Source organism: Aotus nancymaae, unplaced genomic scaffold (genome assembly GCF_030222135.1).
Source record: "Aotus nancymaae isolate 86718 unplaced genomic scaffold, 86718_ANA_hifiasm-v0.15.2.pri h1tg000036l, whole genome shotgun sequence".
Taxonomy (NCBI): Eukaryota; Metazoa; Chordata; class Mammalia; order Primates; family Aotidae; genus Aotus; species Aotus nancymaae.
In genome coordinates this window covers 56,286,128-56,309,554 of record NW_026988450.1, presented here as the reverse complement: position 1 = coordinate 56,309,554, position 23,427 = coordinate 56,286,128, and the positions used below count along the sequence as shown (strand labels likewise).

Here is a 23,427-nt window from a genome sequence, read left to right as displayed (position 1 = left end):
GGATCATTTTTTTTTCTCTCCACAAAGAAAGTGTTTTGAATACTTAACAACCTTGACTTCCCCCAAAGAGAACAATAGAGTCATTTTGACATTCAGAAGACAAGCAGTCAGCTAGGTTCACTCAGAAGCTCTTACAAATCAGTGTTCTGCCTCAGAATTCCAATGCCAGTGCAGCTTTGTAAATGATTACAGTCATGGGTTTACAGGGTTGCTAATTAATATTTAAAAATAAGAAAGTTAAAGCTCCAAAAGTCATGGTTCTAGTAATTTATTAGTTTAATTCAAAATAATTGCGGTTTTTACCATTGAAAGTAATGGCAAAAACTGCAATTACTTTTTCACCAACCTTGATACAAAGTTATTGTAGGAGCATAATTGCATTTGTGAATAATAATAGTAAAAATAATATTGTTAAATAACTTGTCTAATATCACCTTCATAGTGCCCATTGAAAAACATTTAAACTCTATTCAAAATATTTTGTTAACTAGTAATTTAGAAACATTTTCAAAAGCAAACAGTGAATTGAGAATTGTTTTCTAGTTAAACCTATTAACTAGATTTATTTTACACAAAATGTCTCATCCACACAGATTTGAATAACAGAGGTTTTATTGTACAAAGTAAGAATTAGACAGAAGCTTTGATGAATGTCAATCATTGGAGAAAAAGGTATAAAATGTAAAAAAAACTTTTAAATAATTTTCAATTATTAATTATAAGAGTTAAATGCTGAACATGATAAGAGTAACAACTGCATCTCTATATTCTTTCCCAGGGTTTTGGAAATCCCTCCGGTGAATATTGGCTGGGGAATGAGTTTATTTTTGCCATTACCAATCAGAGGCAGTACATGCTAAGAGTTGAGTTAATGGACTGGGAAGGGAACTGGGCCTATGCACAGTATGACAGATTCCACGTAGGAAATGAAAAGCAAAACTATAGGTAAGTCATGTTACAGTGTAGTGCTCGACTTCCTTTGACCTAGCCACTTAATAACTGTAGTGGGAAAATGTTAAAAAAGAAGTGAAAATCATCCTTCAAAATGAAGATCAGGCTTTTTTTGTCTCGAGCTATTACAAAAAGATACAAAAAAGCCTGTAAAGACTTTTTCAAAGCTTTAAATTTTAGTTTGCATAGGCTGACTATCTTTGATATTGGCTCAGAATTTAGAGGATGATGAATTAAGTCAAGCATACTGTTGTTATGTTGTTATGAAGTTGCAGTGAATTCATATATATAAAACTATAAGAATTGTATACTCAAATTCATTGGCTTAAATAATTTCTTCATTCTAAAAAAGATTTTCTTTTCTTTTTTCTCTTTTTTTTTTTTTTTTTTTTTTTTTTGAGATAGAGTCTTGCTCTGTCACCCAGGCTAGAGTGCAGCGGCACGATCTCGTCTTACTGCAACCTCCGCCTCCCAGGTTCAAGTGATTCTCATGCCTCAGTCTCCCAAGTAGCTGGGACTACAGGCATGCACCACCAGGCCCGGCTAATTTTTGTATTTTTAGTAGAGATGGGGTTTCACCATATTGGCCAGTCTGGTCTTGAACTCCTGACCTCATGATCCACTCGCCTCAGCCTCCCAAAGTGCTGGGATTACAGGCGTGAGCCACTGTGCCTGGCCAGATTTTCTAGTTCTACTTTCTTTGATGACCTTTCTTGAATTAGTATTTTTCAAATTATCTTGAAGATGACAAGGTTAAATTTTATGTTTTTGAATTATTTACATAAAAGATGATGAGGCATGATTTAGAGGCTTTTTTTGGTAAATAATCTAAAAAGCAAAAATAAATAGGCATAATGGCATCAATATACATAGCACATCATTGCAGATGTGAAAATTGACAAACTATACACTTAATGATACATGTTTCCAATTATCCTTTTTCAATGAGAAGCTTGTCTACTAGGAAAAAAGCACACACACACAAATATGGCTAAGGAAATAATGTGATGTGATAGATTCATTGCATGAATACTTATTGTGTTAGTTCTGTGTTCCTGGAATTCTACTGGGCACTGGTCTTACAGACGTCAAAGTCAAGCTTTGTTACTAACTAGGTCACTGCAAGCTGGCTGACATTCGTTGAGAACACAGAGGATATTTTAGTTACTTTTATACCACTATTCATTAATGCAATTCTTGATGCCTAGCAGGTCCTTAATTGTGTGTGCCTCGGTTTCGTACTTTGTAAATTAGAGTTGCAATGATTTTTAACTCTCAATATTGTGACTTCTCTACCTTTGCCTTGAAAATATGATTGTATGTATTCAAGGGTTGGCACATTGCTTCAAGTAATTGCAACCATAGCAATCCAACTCATGTGTGTGTTTTGTTTCAACCTGAGTGGTTATCTCATAGTTCAATTCTTTCTGCTGTTTGTCTTTTCAAGACAAACTTTTTTTTAGAAGTTTGAATTCTGTGTCTTTTCATGGGCACATCTCATTTCATTTTAATGGATTACGTATGGGATTGGATCCTTGGAGACATAATAATCATTTTCTCGACAAATAATAATGATGTCACCACAACAGAGAATGAGAAATAGATCTAAAAGAGTTGATAGTCTCATGACAGGGGGTGGTGGGGAAGCAAGGGTGTACTTAATGGCAGCTCAAGAAACCAAAGAAGAGACATTTATAAAATGCAATGGAGTGTAAGAAGAAATGTTTCCAAGGAGGTCAATATTTTGAGAGCTTTATAACAAGAAAAACCACTGTTAAACGTCAGGGGTACTCTTATGTAAATGTTTTGACCTGAAACTTGAAACTATATGAAACTTGGCTAGTATCGGACAGCTTGACAATAGGACTAGCAAATAATTAGTCTAGTCTTTTTCTAGGCTCCTGAAGAATTTGCTTTGGTTTCTTTCCAATATGTCTCTCAGTTCTTCATAGGTGACTCTGTGTGTGTGTGTGTGTGTGTGTGTGTGTGTGTGTGTGTGTGTGTATACACATACATGAGCATATGTGTGAGGCTTAGAGGGGGTTGGGGGACAGAGTGCACAGATTTAGGAGGGTTGTTGGCATCTGCAGTGGACTTTGGAGCGTATGGTGTGAATGCCATTCTGGCATCTGCATGAGGAAGGAGCACTCACGTCCTCTTAGAGTGGCCCCCTGCCCTTTTGAGCATTTCTCATTTATTTGACATCTGTGTGAATTTGTATTCTCACTCACACAATAGGGATCTATGATCAAAAAATAAGTCTTCCCTGCTAGAGTGAGGCCTACACTCTGATATTCCCATTTTTTTCTCTTGAGAGAACTGTGAACCTTGGGAATCAAAAGTATTAAACCAGAAGAAATGTAACAATTTAATTCCAAACCTCTGGTTTTATGGGAAGGAAAGCTGAAGTTCATGTATATACATATATCTAGATAGATAGATAGATAGATAGATCGATAGATAGATAGATAGATAGATAGATAGATAGATAGAGATGGATATATATGAACTTCATATATATAATTTTGCCCCAAAAGGGAGAAAGACTTAAAAAAAGGATGTTTGACTCCTACCTCATTCAATGTAGTTTCTGTTCTGTCATGCTGCTGAAATGAAGTTAGTGGTTCTGGCCTCTTTCCTGTAGGAACCTAACAGAAAGTAGATAATGCAGTCGTCATCTTCTCATGTGATTCAGTATATGATTCACGTTGGCATGAAATGGGAACTTAGAACTCATTAAAACATAATGCTTACTCTGGTGAAAGATTCGTTAAAATGAACACACTATAAGACGTTGTTATTCACTGTTTCAAAGAACAATGGAACAGAAGCCTAAAAAGGGAAGCTAAGCCCTGGCAACTTTTCTCCCGGGCTGTATCATCACGCATGCCCAGTACTGCTTCTCTAGGACCAGTAATGGTTCCTGTGGCCTGTCAGAACTCGCATTGTCCATCACTGCCTCGTGTGCTTTTTCCCCTTTCCTGTCTCTTCCCTTTGAATTGGCATGTCTCTTCGTGATCAGTTGTTCCAAGCATTAACACTAAGATTTGCATATTATTTCATAGTCTATGAAATGATTTTTAACACTACAAACATAAACCTATTTCGGAGGTGGGTATTATTAGACACATTTTAAAAATAAGAAAACTTTGTTGTTTTTTAAAAACTCCTTTCTCATGCTCTTGACACATATTAATTAAAAGTAAGTATTGTGAATGGATAAATGAACTTATAAATGTGCATGTATTACACATATTTTTCCTTTATCCTCTAAGGAAACTCCAAATAATTTTCTGAGATAGAAAATAAAATCTATGGAACACAAGAGAATATAAATAAGAAAAAATAATAATATAAGAGTGTCGTGATAAACATAGCATGTGAAACAGCATGTAATCAATGTGAAATTATTAAATACTTCTTCTAGAGAGGTAGGATTATCCAGACCCTCATCATCTAACACCCAGACAATTATAGAACCTTCCTGCCTCTCAAATCTTGATACTCTCAAATATATCTTTCATGCTATTGTTGAGATGATTTTTCTAACAGACAACTTGGTCTTTCCCTCCTTCATATATTTCAACAGTGTTCAAATATCTGCAGGTGAAAGTCTACTACTAAGACCCTTCATGACCTGGCTGCTACCTAATTATGCACCTATTCCTATTATACACTCCCCCTAACTTTACCCACCTGGAGACCCTTCTCATTAATGGTATGTTCTGGTAACTATTTGCAATTTCCCTAAATCCTCCAGGCCTTTGTTTATGCTATATTCTTATTCAACACATAAACTTAACTTTGTCACATAAATACATCTTAAATCTTTAAGATTCTCTCTTATTCCAGGAAATCTTCCCTGATACCTACTGTGGTAGATGTAATGTGTCAACCCATTGCCCTCTTCAATACTAAAGCACTATTTCTTCCACCACCGGGAAACATTCACTGACAGGTTGCAGCTGAAGTCCCCTTTCCAGCCACTGTTTGTGGTTCAAGAAAAATTAGCTGGGTGTGGTAGCACATGCCTGTAATCCCAGCTACTTGGGAGGCCGAGGCAGGAGAATTATTTGAACCTGAGAGGCAGAGGTTGCAGTGAGCCAAGATTGCGCCATTGCACTCAGGTCAGGCCGACTAGAGCAGAAACTCCATCTCAAAAAAAAAAAAAAAAAAGGCACATCACCCAAGATTACGCTTTCAAGATAGATTGTATCTAATGACTGGTCAATATAAAAGTATAAAGACAGGCCGGGCGCGGTGGCTCACGCCTGTAATCCCAGCACTTTGGAAGGCCAAGGCGGGCGGATCACGAGGTCAAGAGATCGAGACCATCCTGGTCAACATGGTGAAACCCCGTCTCTACTAAAAATACAAAAAATTAGCTGGGCACGGTGGTGCGTGCCTGTAATCCTAGCTACTTAGGAGGCTGAGGCAGGAGAATTGCCTGAACCCGGGAGGCGGAGGTTGCGGTGAGCAAAGATCGTGCCATTGCACTCCAGCCTGGGTAATAAGAGTGAAACTCCGTCTCAAAAAAAAAAAAAAAAAAAGTATAAAGACTCTCTTGCCCCAGTTTAGGGCAATTCTGAAGAGCCCATCAAGATCTAAAATTCCACTTGAGGTTAGTTGAGGTCTTCACCATGGCTGCCTATGAGCCCTGCATATCCTCTGCCCAGTTCTGCATGCTTCACTCTGCCACAGATCCTTGAACCTCTCCCCTCTAAATCTCTCTACACTGATTTCCCAGATAAATGCATCATCCTCGTTCTTAGGCCAGTTTGAATGCTCTGTGTTCCCATTGACCCATAGCATTCTGGGTAACTATCCAGGATCCAAATGGCTATTAACTCTCTCTAAGTTTTGGGCTCTCTCTCTCTCTCTCTCTCTCTCTCTCTCTCTCTCTCTCTCTCTCTCTGTCTCCCCCCCACCCGAAACCCCTCTCTCCCTCCCTCTGAGCATGTGTGTCTGTGTGTGTGTGTGTGTGTGTATGTGTGTTTTAACCTTTTAAATTGTAGAGATCATTTTTGGAAAAATTCAAGATATGTAACTAATCTAGCCAAGTTACTAACTAAACTAACTATATTTGAGGCACACATACTATGCACCAAATGTCTTGTTTTCACAAGAGAAAACTGAGGTATAGAACTTTGCACAAAGTCACAGGCACTGATAAGATGAGTAGGAGTCTGATTTGAACCTTGGTCTTGTAACTACCCACCATGTGGTCATCCTCAAATAAAGAGAAGTTCTTCAGTTAATTTTTAGAATTCAATAAACTCAAAACACATATTCTAAGATATAGTATATGTTTCTTCTAACCCTGCTTCTCTCTTTAATAATTTGAATGTCTTTGGACACATTGTCTTATCTTTCCAGTTTTCAATTTTCTATTCTTACAAGTATTTGTAAAGCATTTTGCAGCTCAAAATTTTTCTAGACTAGAACTACCTTTACATGTACTTTACTTTCTATTTTTATGACCTTTCAATTGTTCGATAAAAATTAAATTTTGATCTCTCTAATAAATACTTGAGAATTTATTATCAGTTTAAAGATACAGTGATGTTTTACTTCTCATGAAGTTTTGCTGGTTCTAATAAATAAAACTAAAAAAAGAAATATACAACCACCGCTGCAACAATAAATACTTTAAAAATATTTTAATAATAACAGATTAATTGTAGGGTTGAGGAGACACTGTGGGCCACTGGAAGGAGCTCTGGAATAGGAATCAGGATGTGGGGGCTGAGAAGAAATCCGGCTTCCCCACCTGGGAAACTGGCATGGTTGTGTTTGTCACTGTTCAGTCAGGAGAGCCAGAGCCATGATGAGACTTATGGAAATAAGGTTAAAACATATGCTTGAAACCTGGCATGGCAGACAAGCCAGACCTTGTGAAAATCTAAGAAACCAAACATGTGCAGTCACCAAAGTGGAACCACAAAAGGGAAGATCTACAGAAATCTGTTGCCTTGCTGTAGCTCCATTACATGTGGTTGTGCAGTCAAGCATCTTGCGGTGGGTCTGGAGCTGTTGCCAGCATCAAGAAGCCAAGCTGGATGCTAAGTGGAGAAATGGACAGTGTGGAAGCTGCCAGGCATCTCTGCCTCTGGACTTCATATCTGATGATGTACTGAGAGTCAGACCATTGCTTTACTTTCGCCTTCCGAATCCCACACAAAATTTCCTTTTAGCCAACCCCAGCTTAGAACCTTGTAAGGAAGGCGATTCAGGGAAATGGAGTACCCACATTAACCAAGTTGACAATAACACAATCTAGCAGTAACTTGGACAAATCACCTATTACTTTTATGCCTCAGTTTTCTTATCTTTCGGTGAGAATGATATCCTGGAATCAAGAAGAGTATACAAATGTACTTTGTATTTGGTAAACTTAAATATCATGCAAATACGAAAGCCATTTAGACACTGGGTCTAGTGGTTCATGCCTGTAATTCCACTACTTAGGGAGGCCAAGATGCGAGGGTTGATTGAGGTCAGGAGTTTGAGACCAGCCTGGACAACACAGTGAGACCTTTGTTTCTACTAAAAATTAAAAAAATAAAAATTAGCTGGATGTGGTGGTACACACCCATTGTCCCAGCTACTTGGGAGGCTGAGGCCGAAGGATTGCTTGAGTCCAGGAGATTGAGGCTGCTCTGAGCTATGATTGCACTATTGCATTCAAGCCTGGGTGACAGAGCATGACCCTGCCTAAAAAAATAATAAAATAAATAAAAATAGAAACAGAAAATAAAAGAAGCAAACATACTTTTTTTAAAAAATCATGGTCAAAAAATATATTATTGAGTCAATAAACAACTTTTAATTATATATTTCATATTGAAATCACCACTCTTGTCCCCAAAAATGTCCTTGGCTGATTGTTAGTTGTTTATTTACTTGGATTCAGGATCCCATCCAGCTTCACTCATTGCATTTGCAGTCATGTCTCATGAGTCACCTTTTACCTGGAATAGTCTACCACTCATCTATCAATTACATTTTTCAAGACTTTGGGTCAGCTTTTCTCAGAACACCTCTTTTTGGGTTTATCTGACTATTTCTTCCTGATTAGATTCAGATCAAAGCTTTCTTGAGAAGAATATTAAATAAATGATATTGTTTATTTCCCATTCTATCACATCCAAAGGCACAGAAGATTAATTTGTTCCATTATTGGTTGGGCTAAGCTTAATCACCTGTTAAGTTTTTTTTTTTTCTTTTCTTTTCTTGAATGCCTACTCTCCCAAAGAAAATTCTTACAAAGGATCATAATGTATAAGACATAAAGCTGATCTATTTTGAAATGGCTGTGGGAAGGTAATATAATGTCGCCTCCTGCTATTATTGCAAACAGTATGGCACAGTTTAAAAACCATTGTCTTATATTATTATAACTAAAAAAGGATTTACCAACTGGAAATAAATTTCACTATATTATTTTTAAATATAAAAAGAAAACTATATTATAAATTTTCAGCCTTAATGTTAAAAGGACACAATTTTGGTGAACGTATTCCATTAGAAAGTCATTTTGCATGTGATTTTTTCCAGATCTTGGGAACAGTTTTTCCTTACAATTCATTATTTTGTTGTCTTTTTATGCTATTAACTTAATTGGTAAATCCTCTATCACAGATGGTGTCATGAACCATCTTAAACAATAGAAAATTTGTATTAGTTAATTCTGAATGATAATGTTTAACAGTTTTTTTAATACACATCTTATCATTATACTCTTACTACATAATTTATAATGCACGTTTTCGAGATATTTATATTTTATTGACTTTATATTATTTATTGAAGATAAATGACATTGTTAGGTTAGAACTAACTAATTTCTGGCTATCATAAGCCTTGTTATGGAAGATTCCTCATGAAGAGGGTTTTTTTTTTTTGGAGACAGAGTCTTGCTCTATCCCCCAGGCCAGAGTGCAGTGGTGCTATCTCGGCTCACTGCAACTTCTGCCTCCTGGGTGCAGCCTCCCAAGTAGCTGGGATCACAGGCGCCTGCAACCATGCCCGGTTAATTTTTGTATTTTTAGTAGAGACAGGGTTTCACCATGTTGGCCAGACAAGATGAGCAGAGTTTTAAACCAAAACTGTGAAGAAAACAACTTGAAAATAATTTGGCCATTAAATATCTTTTTGCACAAGGTTTGTTTTTGGCCAAGATCTTCATTGGGAAGTAGTTTGATGTAATTTGTAAAACACTGTATCGGGAATCCAGAGACATGAACTCTAGACTTGGATCTGCAGTTACTTTTCTGAATGACCTTGGACAATTTGCTTCATTTTTCCAAGTCCCAGATCCTCAGAAGTAAAATGAGGAGGTAAGGCCAAAGTTCTTTCCAGTTCCCCAATCCATTTTTTGTAAATTATTAAAGTACTCCCATGTTGTGCATGTATTTCAAGGACAAAACAAATTCATGTGGATTGAAAAGGATTCTCTTGAGACTCTTGTGTAAATTTAAGCCCTGCATTTTTGTAGATATTGAAAAACTTGTTTGCCCCCTACCTTTTTTTTAGTAAACTGTTTCTTATTTCTCTGATCCTCTGGACTACACAGTCCTGGATGGGACCAGTAGCAAATATGATGAAATGCTAAGAGGAAAGTGATTTTTTTACAGCAGTTCTGGATTGATAAAGGTAGGAAAAATCTGTAGGAAATCTCCTGGCCGTTTCTACTTCACTGACTTCCTAACATAGATTTTCAAACCCAAGGTTTTAAGGAGTTTTTCTTTGTGTTTTCAAATAATTTCTCCAACTTGGAATATGTATTACTTTATTTAGACTGTGATTTTTGTTTTGGTTACTTCCTAAAACAGAGAAGGATTTGTTTTAATCATCAAAATTTACATTTAAACCCCCTTGACTGAGATGAAATATTGAAGAGGAAAAGGCTTCCTAGGTCTTCAGAGACATGGCATGGGCACAGTCTTACAGTCACTTTGTACCTTCTTTAGGTCATTTTTTTTTTTTTTAAATGGAGTCTCGCTCTGTGGCCCAGGCTGGAGTGCAATGGCACGATCCTGGTTGACTGCAACCTCTGCCTCCTAGGTTCAAGCGATTCTCCTGCCTCAGCCTCCTGAGTAGCTGGGATTACAGGTGCGTGCCACCACACCTAGTTAATTTTTTCTTTTTTTTGGAATTTTAGTAGAGATGAGGTTTCACCACGTTGGTCAGGCTGGTCTCGAACTCCTAACTTTGTGATTCGCCCAGTGAGACCTCCCACAGTACTGGAATTACAGGCATGAGCCACCGCACCCGTCCCTACTTTAGGTATTTTAAGTGTCAGGAAAATCTCTTGACTTAAAAATGCATATGAATGTCAGTCTCTAGAGTCTTGGATATTTTTTAAACTGATGAAAACAAATGCCCTCATGCTGTTAAGGTCTAAGGATTCCCAGAGGATTCCTGTCACAGAATGGGTAATGCTTGGACTCAGACCACCGCTGTCCTAGAAACTTATAAATTGGCAAAAGTTGCTAGAACCAGCTAGCAAGCACTGCCTCCAAAAATTATCTAAGGCGATGTCCTGTGATGCACTGCTCTAGATTCCCCTACTGCTATTCATTGTCAAAAGATGAAGGCTCTATAAAATATTTGTTATACATTCATCATGTGCTATTCTAGGATAAAATGTCCATAAAGATTTCAGTACAGTCATGTATACATGTGTTCATGCCGGTGCACACCCAAGTGTGATGAGGATGGAGTGGGGTTGGATGGTTGCAGACAGTCAAACAGGCAATTACAATGCCTTGAACACAGTCAGTTCACTTAGACAAATATGATGTGACTAGAGAGGCCTAACCAGTTTTGAAAGGTTGAGAAAACTTCCAAATAGTGGCCTAAGTGTCACAAATATGGCAAACTGGTTGGGGAATAGTTCAGAGATGGGTGTAGACAAGGGATTAGCTCAGAAGTGAGACTCAGCATGTCTTGCTAGGAAACTACAAGTGGTTAGGCGTTGCTTAAGCTTAGAATGTAAGGTGGCAATAATCACGATGCTAAGAGGAAGGAGAGCGAGGTGCATGTGGCACACTTGGGACAGGTAGCCAGCCATGGCCTCTGGGGGCAATTCTTCTGATATGGCCTTTTCTCACATCAATTTTTTTCTCATTCAATAATTTGATTACTCTGTTTGGTAAATATGAGCAACAATAATATGCAAGCTACTGTGGATGAAACAAAACCCCACAGAACTCAACCCCTATTGTTCAAGAGTTTATTACCTTTGCCTGATTGGATTTTCTTGATCCTTTAAATCTTAGCTCAGTCCATAGAACTCTTCTTCCTTGATTGGGTAAGGAGCCCCTTCCATGTCCTCCCACTGTGCTCTGTGCATGTCTTTATCAGAGTCCATATCACACTGGGTTGTAATTGCTGTTAGACTGTAATCTCTAGGAGGACAGAAACCTTTTCAAATGCTTGACACATGTCTGGAAAAAAAGCATTTCCTAATAGATATACAAAAGACATATTGACAAAGTTTTTTTTACATTGAACACAGCTGGGTTTTTTTGTGCATTCAACACAGCTGACTAATATATGGCAATTTTTGATCTAGGTGCCAGAAATTCAAAGAGGAACAAGTCAAAAAGCCTGTCCTCAAAGTTCTGTCGTATAAAATGACAGTTTCCACTGAAGATTTCTCATTAAGTGCCATGTCTTAAGTTCCCCATATTGTTTCTTAAATGAGATTTGTTTTCTAGAACTATTAACCTCCAGGCTCTTTTATTTTTATCTCTTTTATCTTTACCTGACAATGATATGCAAGAATTTCTATGTTGCTTGATGGCAGGTAAATAAAAAAATAATAAAAAAATTGTCCCACAACATACATTGTTCATTTCTCTTTTAATTGCTACAGTTTTGCTTTTACCTGCATAACTTTACTAAAATCACTCTCTTAAAAGTTGTTATAGTTCTTTTGAAATCAGAGTCTGCCTTCATTACTTTATGCAGCCAGCCAACCACCATACATTTAATGTGTTACTATTATTTTCCTGGCTCTATGCCAGTTGTTTTCTTTCTTGAGTGTCCATATAGGCAACCAGGGTGCCTGTTTAAAGTACAGATTTCTGAGTCTCCCATAAAGAGATTCTTATCCGGGTTGGGACCTGGATCTCTCAATCCTAACAAGTGCCACCAAGGTGATGCTGATACAGAAATAACACTTTGGTTACACCAAACAGACATACCATGCCTTCTCTTGTGAGGTTAATAGTTTAGGAGAAGGAAACAGACGTGTGATGGTCAACTCAAAAGTTTTGGCTTCTGTGTTTTAGCATGTCTGTTTGATTGTTTTGTTTTGTTTTTTGATCAAGGAACCATGGATCTTAAAAAAAAAAAATGATGGAGCCAAGGACTTTCTCCCCTGAATAATGAAGAAACACAAAATTTTGTATAAATTTATGTGTGATTCGACTTCACACTCACTGTCCCTGGGAAAGAACCCTTGGAATTAGGCTATCATTGGGTACTAAAAAAGAAGTGGTCAATTCTACTGGAGTTGGATAGAGTTCATTAGAGGGGATTAAATGGGACTGGGAAAGGCTTCATAGAGGAAATCCTTAGAGATTTGTGAAATGAGTAAGCATTCATGAGGCAAGTATGGTGGTTAATGGCAAGAGAAAGGACTTGAAATTCCAGCCAGAGGAGCAATGTGAACACAAATGCAGAGGTGAGAGACAGCCTGCCTTATTTAGACGACAGCAAGTAACTCGTATGTAGGGCTTTACTGTGCTGCAGATAACAGAGGGCTAGAATCCATGATAAAGAGTTTGGACTCTAGCTTATACTGATTGTGGAGACAAATAAGCACACTGATGATTTTGGTCAACAGAAGAATCTGCTCATGCATGCCGAAAGCTTATTTGCAGACCTTATAGCAATACAATGTCCAAGTACAACAAGAGAAAGTATTTCCTCTTTGCAAGAAACCTCAGACAACGCATCTCAATGGTTTTGAACATTTTGCTCACCCTCTCCTCTATCTGCCCGGAGGGAATGCTGGAAAGAAAGTTTCTTGCTGCTCTTTAAACAGAAATAAAAAATGAGAACAAATTTACCTCCAGAGTACTTGTTTAGACTGAAAAATCACCAATTTCAATCACAAGTTTTACAAGGTCTTGACTTAATTTTTGTAACAAAGCAAAACCTATAAACTCTCTGAGATGGCCATTGGCCTGGTCTTTTAGGCACCGCAAGAGGATCAGTCCAGAGAGGCACTCACTTGAAGCTGACTCTGTCAGTCACACATGACACCAAGGGAATCCAAGTAGTTTAAGGGACTGTGTTTTTAACAGGGGTCTTGGTACGACATAATTCATTTTTGGCACTAAATTTTTTTATGTATTCTTAAAAAGGGAAGGAATACTGGAATAACTACTTATTTTATTTTGAACTAAAAACAGATCATCACTGCAGCATGTATTTCTGAACTTTGGGAAATGTTTTATTGTCACAAATCTTATATATACATATACACATACATATATAATATATGTACACATACATACACATACATACAGCATTATCCAAAGGCACACAACAATAACAGTATGTTGGTTTGCTATTTGCTTTGGAGGAAAAATTTATCATGAGTTTTGAACATATGCAAGCTTCATGTCTATCACTGCAAAACGCTAAGAACTGTTATTTTAACAGAGTTTTGAAACAAAAATTGCTGCTAACAGTCAAGAGCTTGAGAAGACCTGGGAGGTTAATAAACTCATTTTATCTAAGTTCTTTAAGATATTAATGTTTGTAAGTGAAGGGGAGACATTAAAATGTATATTTTTTAAAACTTAGATAAAAAACCAGAGTACAATTTATACAAGGTGTTATACAAGCTAATATCTAAAGCAATCATATTAGAATGAAAGATTAAGTGAACCTTGATTTTCTAAAGTTTTTCAATATTTGAGATAAGGTTTTCTGTAGCTTTGGAAATTTATCTTTCTTAATCATAGCACATATTCCCAGGACCATCGCTATCTCAAGCATTTTTCATCTTTTTTCACACTTTTGTGTACATCTTCCATTACACATATTCCAAAATAAATAGCATGTCTACCTTGGGACATCTGCAGCTTCTGAAGCAAATAAGATAGTCACTTCCTTCTTAGCATAATGGTTAAATTATTATGCACAAATTCTGGTGATTCTCCAATAATCCAATTCCCTGTGAAAACAAATGACACCAATTATGGAAGATTTAATGAGAAAAAGTACGAATTGCTTTCAGCAAGTAGAAGTGAGAATTAAAGGCTAGGTTGGCATGGATGATCTTTCCAGGAATTTTTTTTTGCCAGTATCAATTATGATAAAGAAAGGAAAGCCAACCAAATATATGTTGGATTTAGTCCATAAAATATTATATAATGGCAAGAAAATTGTAGTGTTCTCAAAGGACTGAAAATTTATTAAAAGATGAACATTTGAATTGAAGGATTTTTATTCATACCATCTAGAGCCAAATTAACATAGACCTTAAATAGGTAGTCAGTGAGCAAAACAACTCTTTGGTTTCTTGTCCTTCACATTTAGTACTCTGCTTCCTCTATATAAAATAAGAAAAACTTCCAAAGGATATGGGGCCTCATGAGTTTGAGAAAATTGGTGCTTTTCATCTTTAATTGCTCCAGCTTATTGCCTCCGTGCTTGTCCTCATAAGCTGTATCTCTATCTCATAGTTTTTATCACTCTCAGAACACTTATATATGTCTATCAAGGTCATATATGTTTATACTTGTGTTATTTAGCCTTAGTCATTCACATAACCCATGGTTATTGAGCTACTGTGTATTTTATGGTTATTGTTTAGGGAAGTTTGATTAATCTGATTTTTTTGCAAATAGTCAAGGACTTTACTCTGCATACAGCAATCTTTTTAAGGGCTTTCCGGGTGTCACCTCATTTAATTTTCATAAAATATTGGCAAGACATTACTATTATTAGAGGTATTTTACAGATGAGTCAACTGAGGATTAGAAAGACTAAGAGTTAGACTGCAAACCCACACAGGTACACTACAAACTCTGTTACGTCATACTGTCTGTCCAGACACAGTGTTCATGATGCAGCCTTAACTTTCAGAAGCCAATGGCTTATTTGTCTATCTATCCATTTTGTGTGTGTGGAGGAGAAGGAGGAAAAAAGGAAGAGTTTTGGTTACTGGCTTTATTGTTGGTTATTTCGTTCATTCATACTTATTTTGTACCCAATTACCTATATCTGCTTGATCTGTATATTTTAATTTTTTTAGATATCTATAAGTTTTTATCACAGCCTTAATTCTTGATTAGTCACACTGTACATTATCAATTCTTTTCCTACTAACATCCTCTTTTCTTTGGAAACTTCTTTCAAACATTTCTTTTCTAGACTATAGATTATTGTCATACAACTGGATGTCTTTAATATATTCACTCACTTTTTCATAAGTACATTTATTTGGCTTCATATATTTTTCTAGTATTTTATCACATGTTCATTGATAGGCTATTGCAAGTAAGTAAAGAATTCCATTCATGCGTGGACAATAGAGTTATAGAATATATCTCCGGGATGTGAAAAAGTGAGTGCTAACATACACGCTCTGACATCCCTCTTGGCTAATGCTGCCCCGTTCTATCTGTCGAAAGAGGGTAGGATTGGAGAGGTTGGATATGGTAGAGACAGCCCAGAAGCAGCAACTAGGAGTCATAGCCATGTCAGAAACTCTGTCAGATTGAGTCATTGCTACCAGCCTCTGAAAGAAAACCATGAAGATCATTTTGAATTTCTTAATAATTGTGAGAAAGATAAACTAGTTCCATATGGTGACAGGGAGACAGCTCAAAGCCAAAATAAAAATCTGCTCAACTTGTCAGTACCTATGACCTTAAAGTTCAGATATCTGAGAGTCTGTCTACTGTTTAAAAGGGCTGAGGCCAAACTTCAGTTTGTCAAACAAACAACTCCCACTCCTTTCGATCATGAAAGAGACGCTTGGCCCCCTGAGTACAGTGAAGATGCAAAAATGTGAAGACAGTGAGCCTCTTAAATAGACAAAATTAGTAAGAAACTGGATTCATGAGATTGGGCTGCCCATTTTAAAGACAAGAAAGTTCTAGACTCTCTTGGATATTTTGAAGCCTGTTCTTCTATAATAGAACTCACTGTTGTCCTATATTCACTAGTAAATGTGATGATTTAGTCTTTTTAATTACTGAAATTTCTAAAAGTGATTGAAAAGGAGTAACTATATTTTATCAAAGATGACTAGAGAATCATGACGAATTTTAATGGACATCAGTTTTCCTAAAAGATGCACGTTGAAAAAAATAAAAGTGCTGGCATTCTTTATAGTCATCCATCTGAAGGGACTCGCATATTTTTTTCTTTATTAGGAGAAAATACACAGACAAGAATAAATGCCATAATTCTATTTTGTGGCTGCTTTTTTGGTCTCATCAAATTATATTCTCTGGAGTTTTTTGTTTTGTTTTGTTTTTTCATAGCTTCCTTATGTCTGTCCCTAATGTTATTTTCTGGAGGAACATTTTGTTTTTATCTTCTAACATATCATCCTTCATGCAGGCCATGTATACACTGACTGAACACAGAAATGAATAACCAGGATTCCCGTGGTGTTATTTTGGGAGATGTATTCTCACTAACGTTTTATGCTTTCAGTTTGCTCTCACTGTAGTCAGATACAAAGCCATCCTGTGTATTGATTTTTCTTTCATAAAGTGAAAATCTATTTGGAACAACTATTAGCTGCATAGAGAAAGCCATGGATAGTTAATGACCCATAAGGACTTTACATATTAGCTAGAACCACTGTTGAAAAGAACCGTCTAAATGTTCTGTTTGAGCCTCAACTCAAATAAGTTTTTAAAATCTGATTACAGCAATACTTGGTATCAATGAATGACTGGTCCTTAATTTCCATGTATCAAATAACCAGCTGTGGTTGTTGGCTTTGGGCCAAAAATTGGGACTCTGAGCTAGCTAAAGAGCTGCTAAGGAAGACTGAGACCCTGAACTGTGCAGCGGACCTATCCTGGACTGCATAGTTTCTCCCAGAAGTCCTTCTGGGATTCAACAGAAACACAGTTGTCCTCATTTGCAAAGTTTTAAAAATAGTATTTAGAAGAAATGAGTTTTATGAAATTTCATCTTTATCTCCCAGTGCAAGAGATTGTGTGTCTCTTCCTTAGAAGAGCATAAGCCACTCCTCTGTGACATGCTAAGGATAGACATGGGGGAATGAATGCTACTTTATATAAATTACAGGTGCTACTCAGTCTCGTACAGTGAAACATCCATTATTCCTCAAAGTATCAGTTTCTTCTACTTGTACATCATTTCGACCAATATATATCACTGTTTATATTGCACATCTTGGGACTTCTCTCCATTTCTGCTTTATATTTTAATGTTTAATCTGGGCAGGACCTTAAGGAATTATGATCACACCTTACTATAATATTTCTTTTTTTAAAAACATTATTTTAGCTGAAACATTAACCTTAAGCATATTTTTATTTTGAATTTGCTTTCAAATTGTTTTCAGTTGGCTATTCATACAATACAAATAAATCATTCAATAAAATGTAAGGAATAATAGTAATTAAGACACAGTCTTTTTTCCCTTATTCTATCTACATATGCCTTGCTCATGTTTTTATATTCTGAAGTTTCTGAGAAAATAAGAAAAAAACAAAACTGGAAAAATGAAAAAGGATGTGAGAGAGTGTGTATACACACACACACACACACACACCCCTACATACATATTTTTAAATTATTTGAGTTGGGTGGGCAATGAAGTGGGTACCAAGGTAGATATATTGAGCAGCTAACTAAATGAGATGCAAAAGCTATCTTTCTGAAAACATGGACCAACTAGATTTTGATATTAGAGTTATTTATATTTGAGTTTGCTTTTGCTTGGTATCTTGAGCTTACCAAAAATTAATTACTTAGCACACCCATCATCTATCTATTCAATGAACATTGAGGCCTTTCTCTATCTCAGACACTGTTCAAGATTTCAAGATTCTGGTGATTCAAAGATGAGTAAGACATAGTTTATGCCTCAGGGAGCTCACAGTTTATTATGGGAAACAGATAAGTGAAAAGACAAAATTCAACAAGTATCATCATGAACATGCTGATTTGATGCTCTTTGAGGTTATACTTGAAATAAATCTTAAAGGATGGAGAGGAATTCAGAAGCTGTTCAAACCTGGAGAATACCTTCTAGAAGGAGAGGATGGTACTTGCAAATGTATGGAGGAATAAGAGTGGGTTGCTTAGAGGGAATGAGTGAGTGGGTAAGGCTGGAGCACTATGTCTATGTGCAGAAAATAACGAGATGGGAGGGCTGTGGTGGGTGAAGCATGTGAAAAAGTAGACAGTAGACAAGCATTAGACTTCAAAGGCCTTGCAAACCACAGTAAGGAACTTGGGACTTTATCCTTTGAATTTTGGGGGAACAACTGAGTGACTTTAACCAGGATAGAGGTATGATGAGATGCATGTTTTTGAATGAGCTGCATGGACTTCACAGGGAAGGGAAAGAAAAAATGAAACTCAAAGCAATGAGACTAGTTGTAAGTCTTCTTTGATAATCCAGAGAAGAGCTGGCAAGACTAGAAGCTGACCTCCAAGTCTTAAATAGATCTGGAAAAATGTCTTTTTACTCATGGAGCCTAACATCGCATTGATGACATTCATATGGGGAAAGGTCAGGAAAAAATGTGGATTTTATTGTAATCCTAACACCTATACCAGCACACATATATAGAGATACCTGAAGGCAGCCTTCATCTTGTGACAATTGATGATATATTCATATAATAGCTTCCAAATTATCTTAGAGAAGAAAATGTAATGGCATGAAAAAGTAGTCATGAAATTATATTTGAAAATTATCTCAATGGAAACGTGTAAAGTATAATTCTATTTCCATTTGTATTTCCACATGAGAAGAGATTGTTTTTCAAGGATACCTCTAAAGAGAGAGATGAAATGGGGTTGTGGGGAAAAGCTTTAATTACAGGGTTCAAAAATGTTATAAGAATGTGTTCAGATATGCATATATTTAAAAATAAATAATATTTTATATTTGGAGGGGAAAAACAAGGAGAAGACTAAAAATCTATATGACAAGAGTAGTTATACTCGATGATAAGATGTGGGTTGATTTTTATTTCTTCTTTTTGCTTTTCTTTTCTTCTCAGATTTATAACTGTGCATTTGTATTGCCTTGATTACACAAATAAATAATTGTAAATTATGAAACTTAGATTGTAACTCTTTGTGAAAGGATAAAAGTGTAAACTATGTATTCAAGCACATAGCAGTCTCTCATTTAGAATTAAACATTTGTGCTGAATTCCCTGCAAAAGATACTATAGAAAATAATTGCATCCTGGAAAGTCTGTCTTTATTAGTGAGCTTCAGGCTGCTGCAGAGAAAATGGTATTGACTTGCCATAAGAAGGAAGGCCATTACAAATCACAGAGAAACAAAAAAATCAGAGTTAAAATTGCCATTGCTCATTCAAGAGCACCTATGGGCTCCACTCTCCCAGTCCCAGTAGAGTAGATTTCAGTTTAGGAGAGACGCATCTACTTAATTTTGGAATCATTCACTTATTCTCTCAATTCTGATTCTAGTCTTCACCAAACAACTAACTTTCTGATTATAATTTGGCTTTCGGTGTGAAATTTTCTCTAAGAAGAGCATGAGACTGGGTCCCCACCATCTTCCTACTTTGACTGCAAATGGAGGCCTGACAAAAGTTTAGTTTTGCCAGTGTGTGTCTATCTTTGGGAGACTGAGGACCTCCAAAAGAGTGATCAAATTGAAACTTCCCGCCAGCTCTGTAAGGTGGTGCATTCACCCAGGTTCATGTCCCAAAACTCCCTTTGGTGATCTGTCACCTTTCTTTCCCCTGGTGAAACCTCCCTCCACTTGGGCTGGCTGCAGCCTCAAATGTGAATTGACCGTTAAAAAATTCTACAAAATTTTCTCCCATTCTGTAGGTTGCCTCTTCACTCCGATGATAGTTTATTTTGCTGTGCAGAAGCTCTTTAGTTTAAGTAGATCCCATTTGTCAATTTTAGCTTTTGTTGCCATTGCTTTCGGTGTTTCAGTCATGAAGTCTTTAACCACCATGACACGTGTATACCTATGTAACAAACCTGGACATTCTGCACATGTATTCCAGAACTTAAAGCACAATTTTTAAAAAATCTGTAATTTCGTATCACCAATGACTTGTAGCCTACCTCTCAGAGTTTTAAAATATAAGCTTTTATATGATAATTCAACATTAGAAGAGTATTTGTACTACTGTGAACCAGAAGCTCCATTAGTTATTGAAACTAACAAAAGCTGACTGAGGTTTAATTGTATAGTTTGCTCTGGCTCAAAATCTCTGCAGAATATTTGTAAAGTATTGCACAAAGATGCATTAATATTGTTCTTTGCTAAAAATAATATCAAACACCACAAACAATAGGATATACACATATACCTAGATGCAAGCACAAGTTAAAATATATCTCTAAATATGAATTGATCTTTATTATTCTATTTCAAAATAATGTAATGTTTTGCTCACAGCTAGCTGAGGTTTTAGAAGTGTCTCACTCATACAGAGATATGAATCACCCATTAACTATACTGTGGGTGGATAGGATTCATAAATAAGACCCAGGCATAGAGATAGTGACCTATATGGATTTGAATATAGGTCACTACCTACATGTGGTATGACCTATATGGATTAGAATATTACTACATAATTCTAATCAAAACATTGTGCTGATATGGAGGAGCAGTGTTAGGTAGAGTTACAGGGAGAGGGGCTGGAGTCTTAGCCGGAGAACACCTTGAGCATCAAGCTGTCAATGCCAACAAGTTCAGTTTAGCTACTCTAAGCCCTGAGGAGCCACTGAAGGACTTGAGCAAGTTTACATTTGTTCTAAGCACTACATTGCCCAGAAGGATATGAAAGCAGCATGTAAGATCAATAGGAAATGAGCAGACATCAGATAGGGCACTATATTTGGCAACTATTGTGATTTGCCCACTAGTTCTTAGATTCTAGGACAATACTTGACAAAATGTCCTCTTTGGACAGTCTGCAAAGAGAAATCTGAGATGCTAATTGAAAACAAACATTGCTGGGATTAGTAAATAAGCCTTTTTAGCTAAAGATCAGATGATTTGTTACATGCACAACCATTAGAGAGCCACTGATCTAGGTTAATGCAAGTTTTATGTAAGAAATGTTTCTAGATAGTAAGATAGGTTCTTCAAACAATGCCATATTAAACAGATGGAATTTTGAACTTAATTTTAGGGATATTTATAGAATATAAGCCCCTCAAAAGCATGGATTTTTCTTTTGTATTCTGATATGTCTTAAATGCTTAGATCAATAACTGGAATATAGTTTGTGCTCAGCAAACATTTGTCCAGGGAATGCATAATGATTCAACGCTTGGGTTCTAGACTCATACAAGCTAAATTCCAGCTTACATAGGTTCTCTAAAATTGGTGTACAAATTGGGGATATTAATGTCTACATCACAGATTTAATATAAAATTTTAATCAAATAACCAATGGAAATCATTTAGCATAGTGCCTAGCACAGAGCAAGTCCTCAGTCAATGAGACTTACTCCTTGAGTTGCTATTAATAATGTTTAGCACATCTGCAGTATTATATATTAATGGATTAAGGGAGTGATGTACTGAATTGAAAGCCATTTATGTTTAGAGGTTAACACCTGTGTTAATAAAATAAACCCAGGTTTTTATGTTTTCTTGATCCTGCATTATCAGAGAACCATGTGAGTTTGAGCATGCATAATGAAATGAACTTTTTTCTTCCATTGTTCTTTTGGTTCAGATAGTTTGGGTCTTACCATGGTTTGTTGGAATGGTTGAGTTCAAACAAAGAAGAAAATGATGAAAAAGGAAAACATTCAACAAGTTGGTCTTCTGGGTTCTGTTATTCTGTTGAATGGCTTATCTTTCTTTTTCTTCTTTTTGACTTCAGGTTGTATTTAAAAGGTTACACTGGGACAGCAGGAAAACAGAGCAGCCTGACCTTACACGGTGCTAATTTCAGCACTAAAGATGCTGACAATGACAACTGTATGTGCAAATGTGCCCTCATGTTAACAGGAGGTAAGTCCTATGGGGCCATTCTCTAAGCTAGGCTTCATTGGTTTGGGGCTTAGGGTTTTTGATCTATGAGAAAGGAGTATGATCTTATGGTCAGGAAACTTAAGAGCAAGTTCCTAGAGATTGTTTTGTTCTGCCCATGAATTTACCCTGTGTTCTTGTGTAAGACATTGCTGGCATATTTAGAGGTTTGTGTCCTCCCCAATATCAATAGTGAAAATGTGCTAAGCTTAGTGCTGAATACAATTTTCAGTTTCTTATCTCCCAGATATTCTACTTTCTAAATAATCATCTTGATACCCTTAGTGAAATGAATAATAATTTGAGAACTCAGCATATACAGCAATTACTTCTTACAAAATGCTTTGCAATTGTGTGGTAAGTTAATTGATCATTTTGTTGAAATGAGATAAGAAAAATAAAGAGGTATAGTTAACCAAAAGTAATGCAGTTCAGACCAGAGGTTTGCGTTACATAATATTGATCATTGCAAGATATTTTAGCTAGTATACCATTAACTAATATGTATCATAGAGTGAGAAAGTCAATCCTTTTGTACATTTTCAGTATTTTCCCAGCCTTCTGATTGCCCCACAGAGAAATTCTCAATTTGGTGCTATCATATCTGTAATACTCCTGCAGCGTTTACCAAGGACGCTTCTTGGCAAAGAAAAAACACTTATCCTTAGTCTCAGAACTTTGGTGAGGCAATGATGCATACCTAAAATTAAATGATGTTATTTCATTTTAATTTTATGAGTTTTAGATCTATTTTCTTTCTTTCTTTCTTTCTTTTTTTTTTTTTTTTTTTTTTGAGACAGAGCTTTGCTCTTGTTGCCCAGGCTGGAGTGCAATGCTACTGTCTTGGCTTACTGCAGTCTCCACCTCCCGGGTTCAAGCAATTCTCCTGCCTCAGCCTCCTGAGTAGGTGGGATTACAGGTGCTCACCACCAGGCCCAGCTAATTTTTGTATTTTTAGTAAAGACAAGGTTTCACCATGTTGGCCAGGCTGGTCTTGAACTCCTGACCTCAGGTGATCCCCCCTACCTTGGCCTCATAAAGTGCTGGGATTACAGATGTGAGCCACAAGTGGTACTGGTTTCCTCTTAAAGGAATGACATAAACTTGCATTTTAGAATACATTCACAATATTCTGTATTTAATAAATAATTGATTTAAAGAAAAAATAGTTACATATTAATAAAAGTTATAAATGGATATGGTGAAACTGTTGATACGACTGACTGAAGTTGGGGAAACCCT

General features: G+C 36.5%; 1 protein-coding gene across 5 annotated transcripts in view; it reads left to right on the top strand.

The window, feature by feature from the left end:
- The window catches only part of ANGPT1 (angiopoietin 1), a 289,955-nt gene that overhangs the window by 206,560 nt on the left and 59,968 nt on the right, over positions 1-23,427 (top strand). For all 5 annotated transcript variants that reach the window (XM_064384528.1, XM_012443306.3, XM_012443305.2 and 2 more), the window contains exons 7-8: positions 779-945; positions 22,037-22,167. In XM_064384528.1, the coding sequence (XP_064240598.1) occupies positions 779-945; positions 22,037-22,167 (298 nt within the window). The remainder of the gene's footprint in view (positions 1-778; positions 946-22,036; positions 22,168-23,427) is intronic.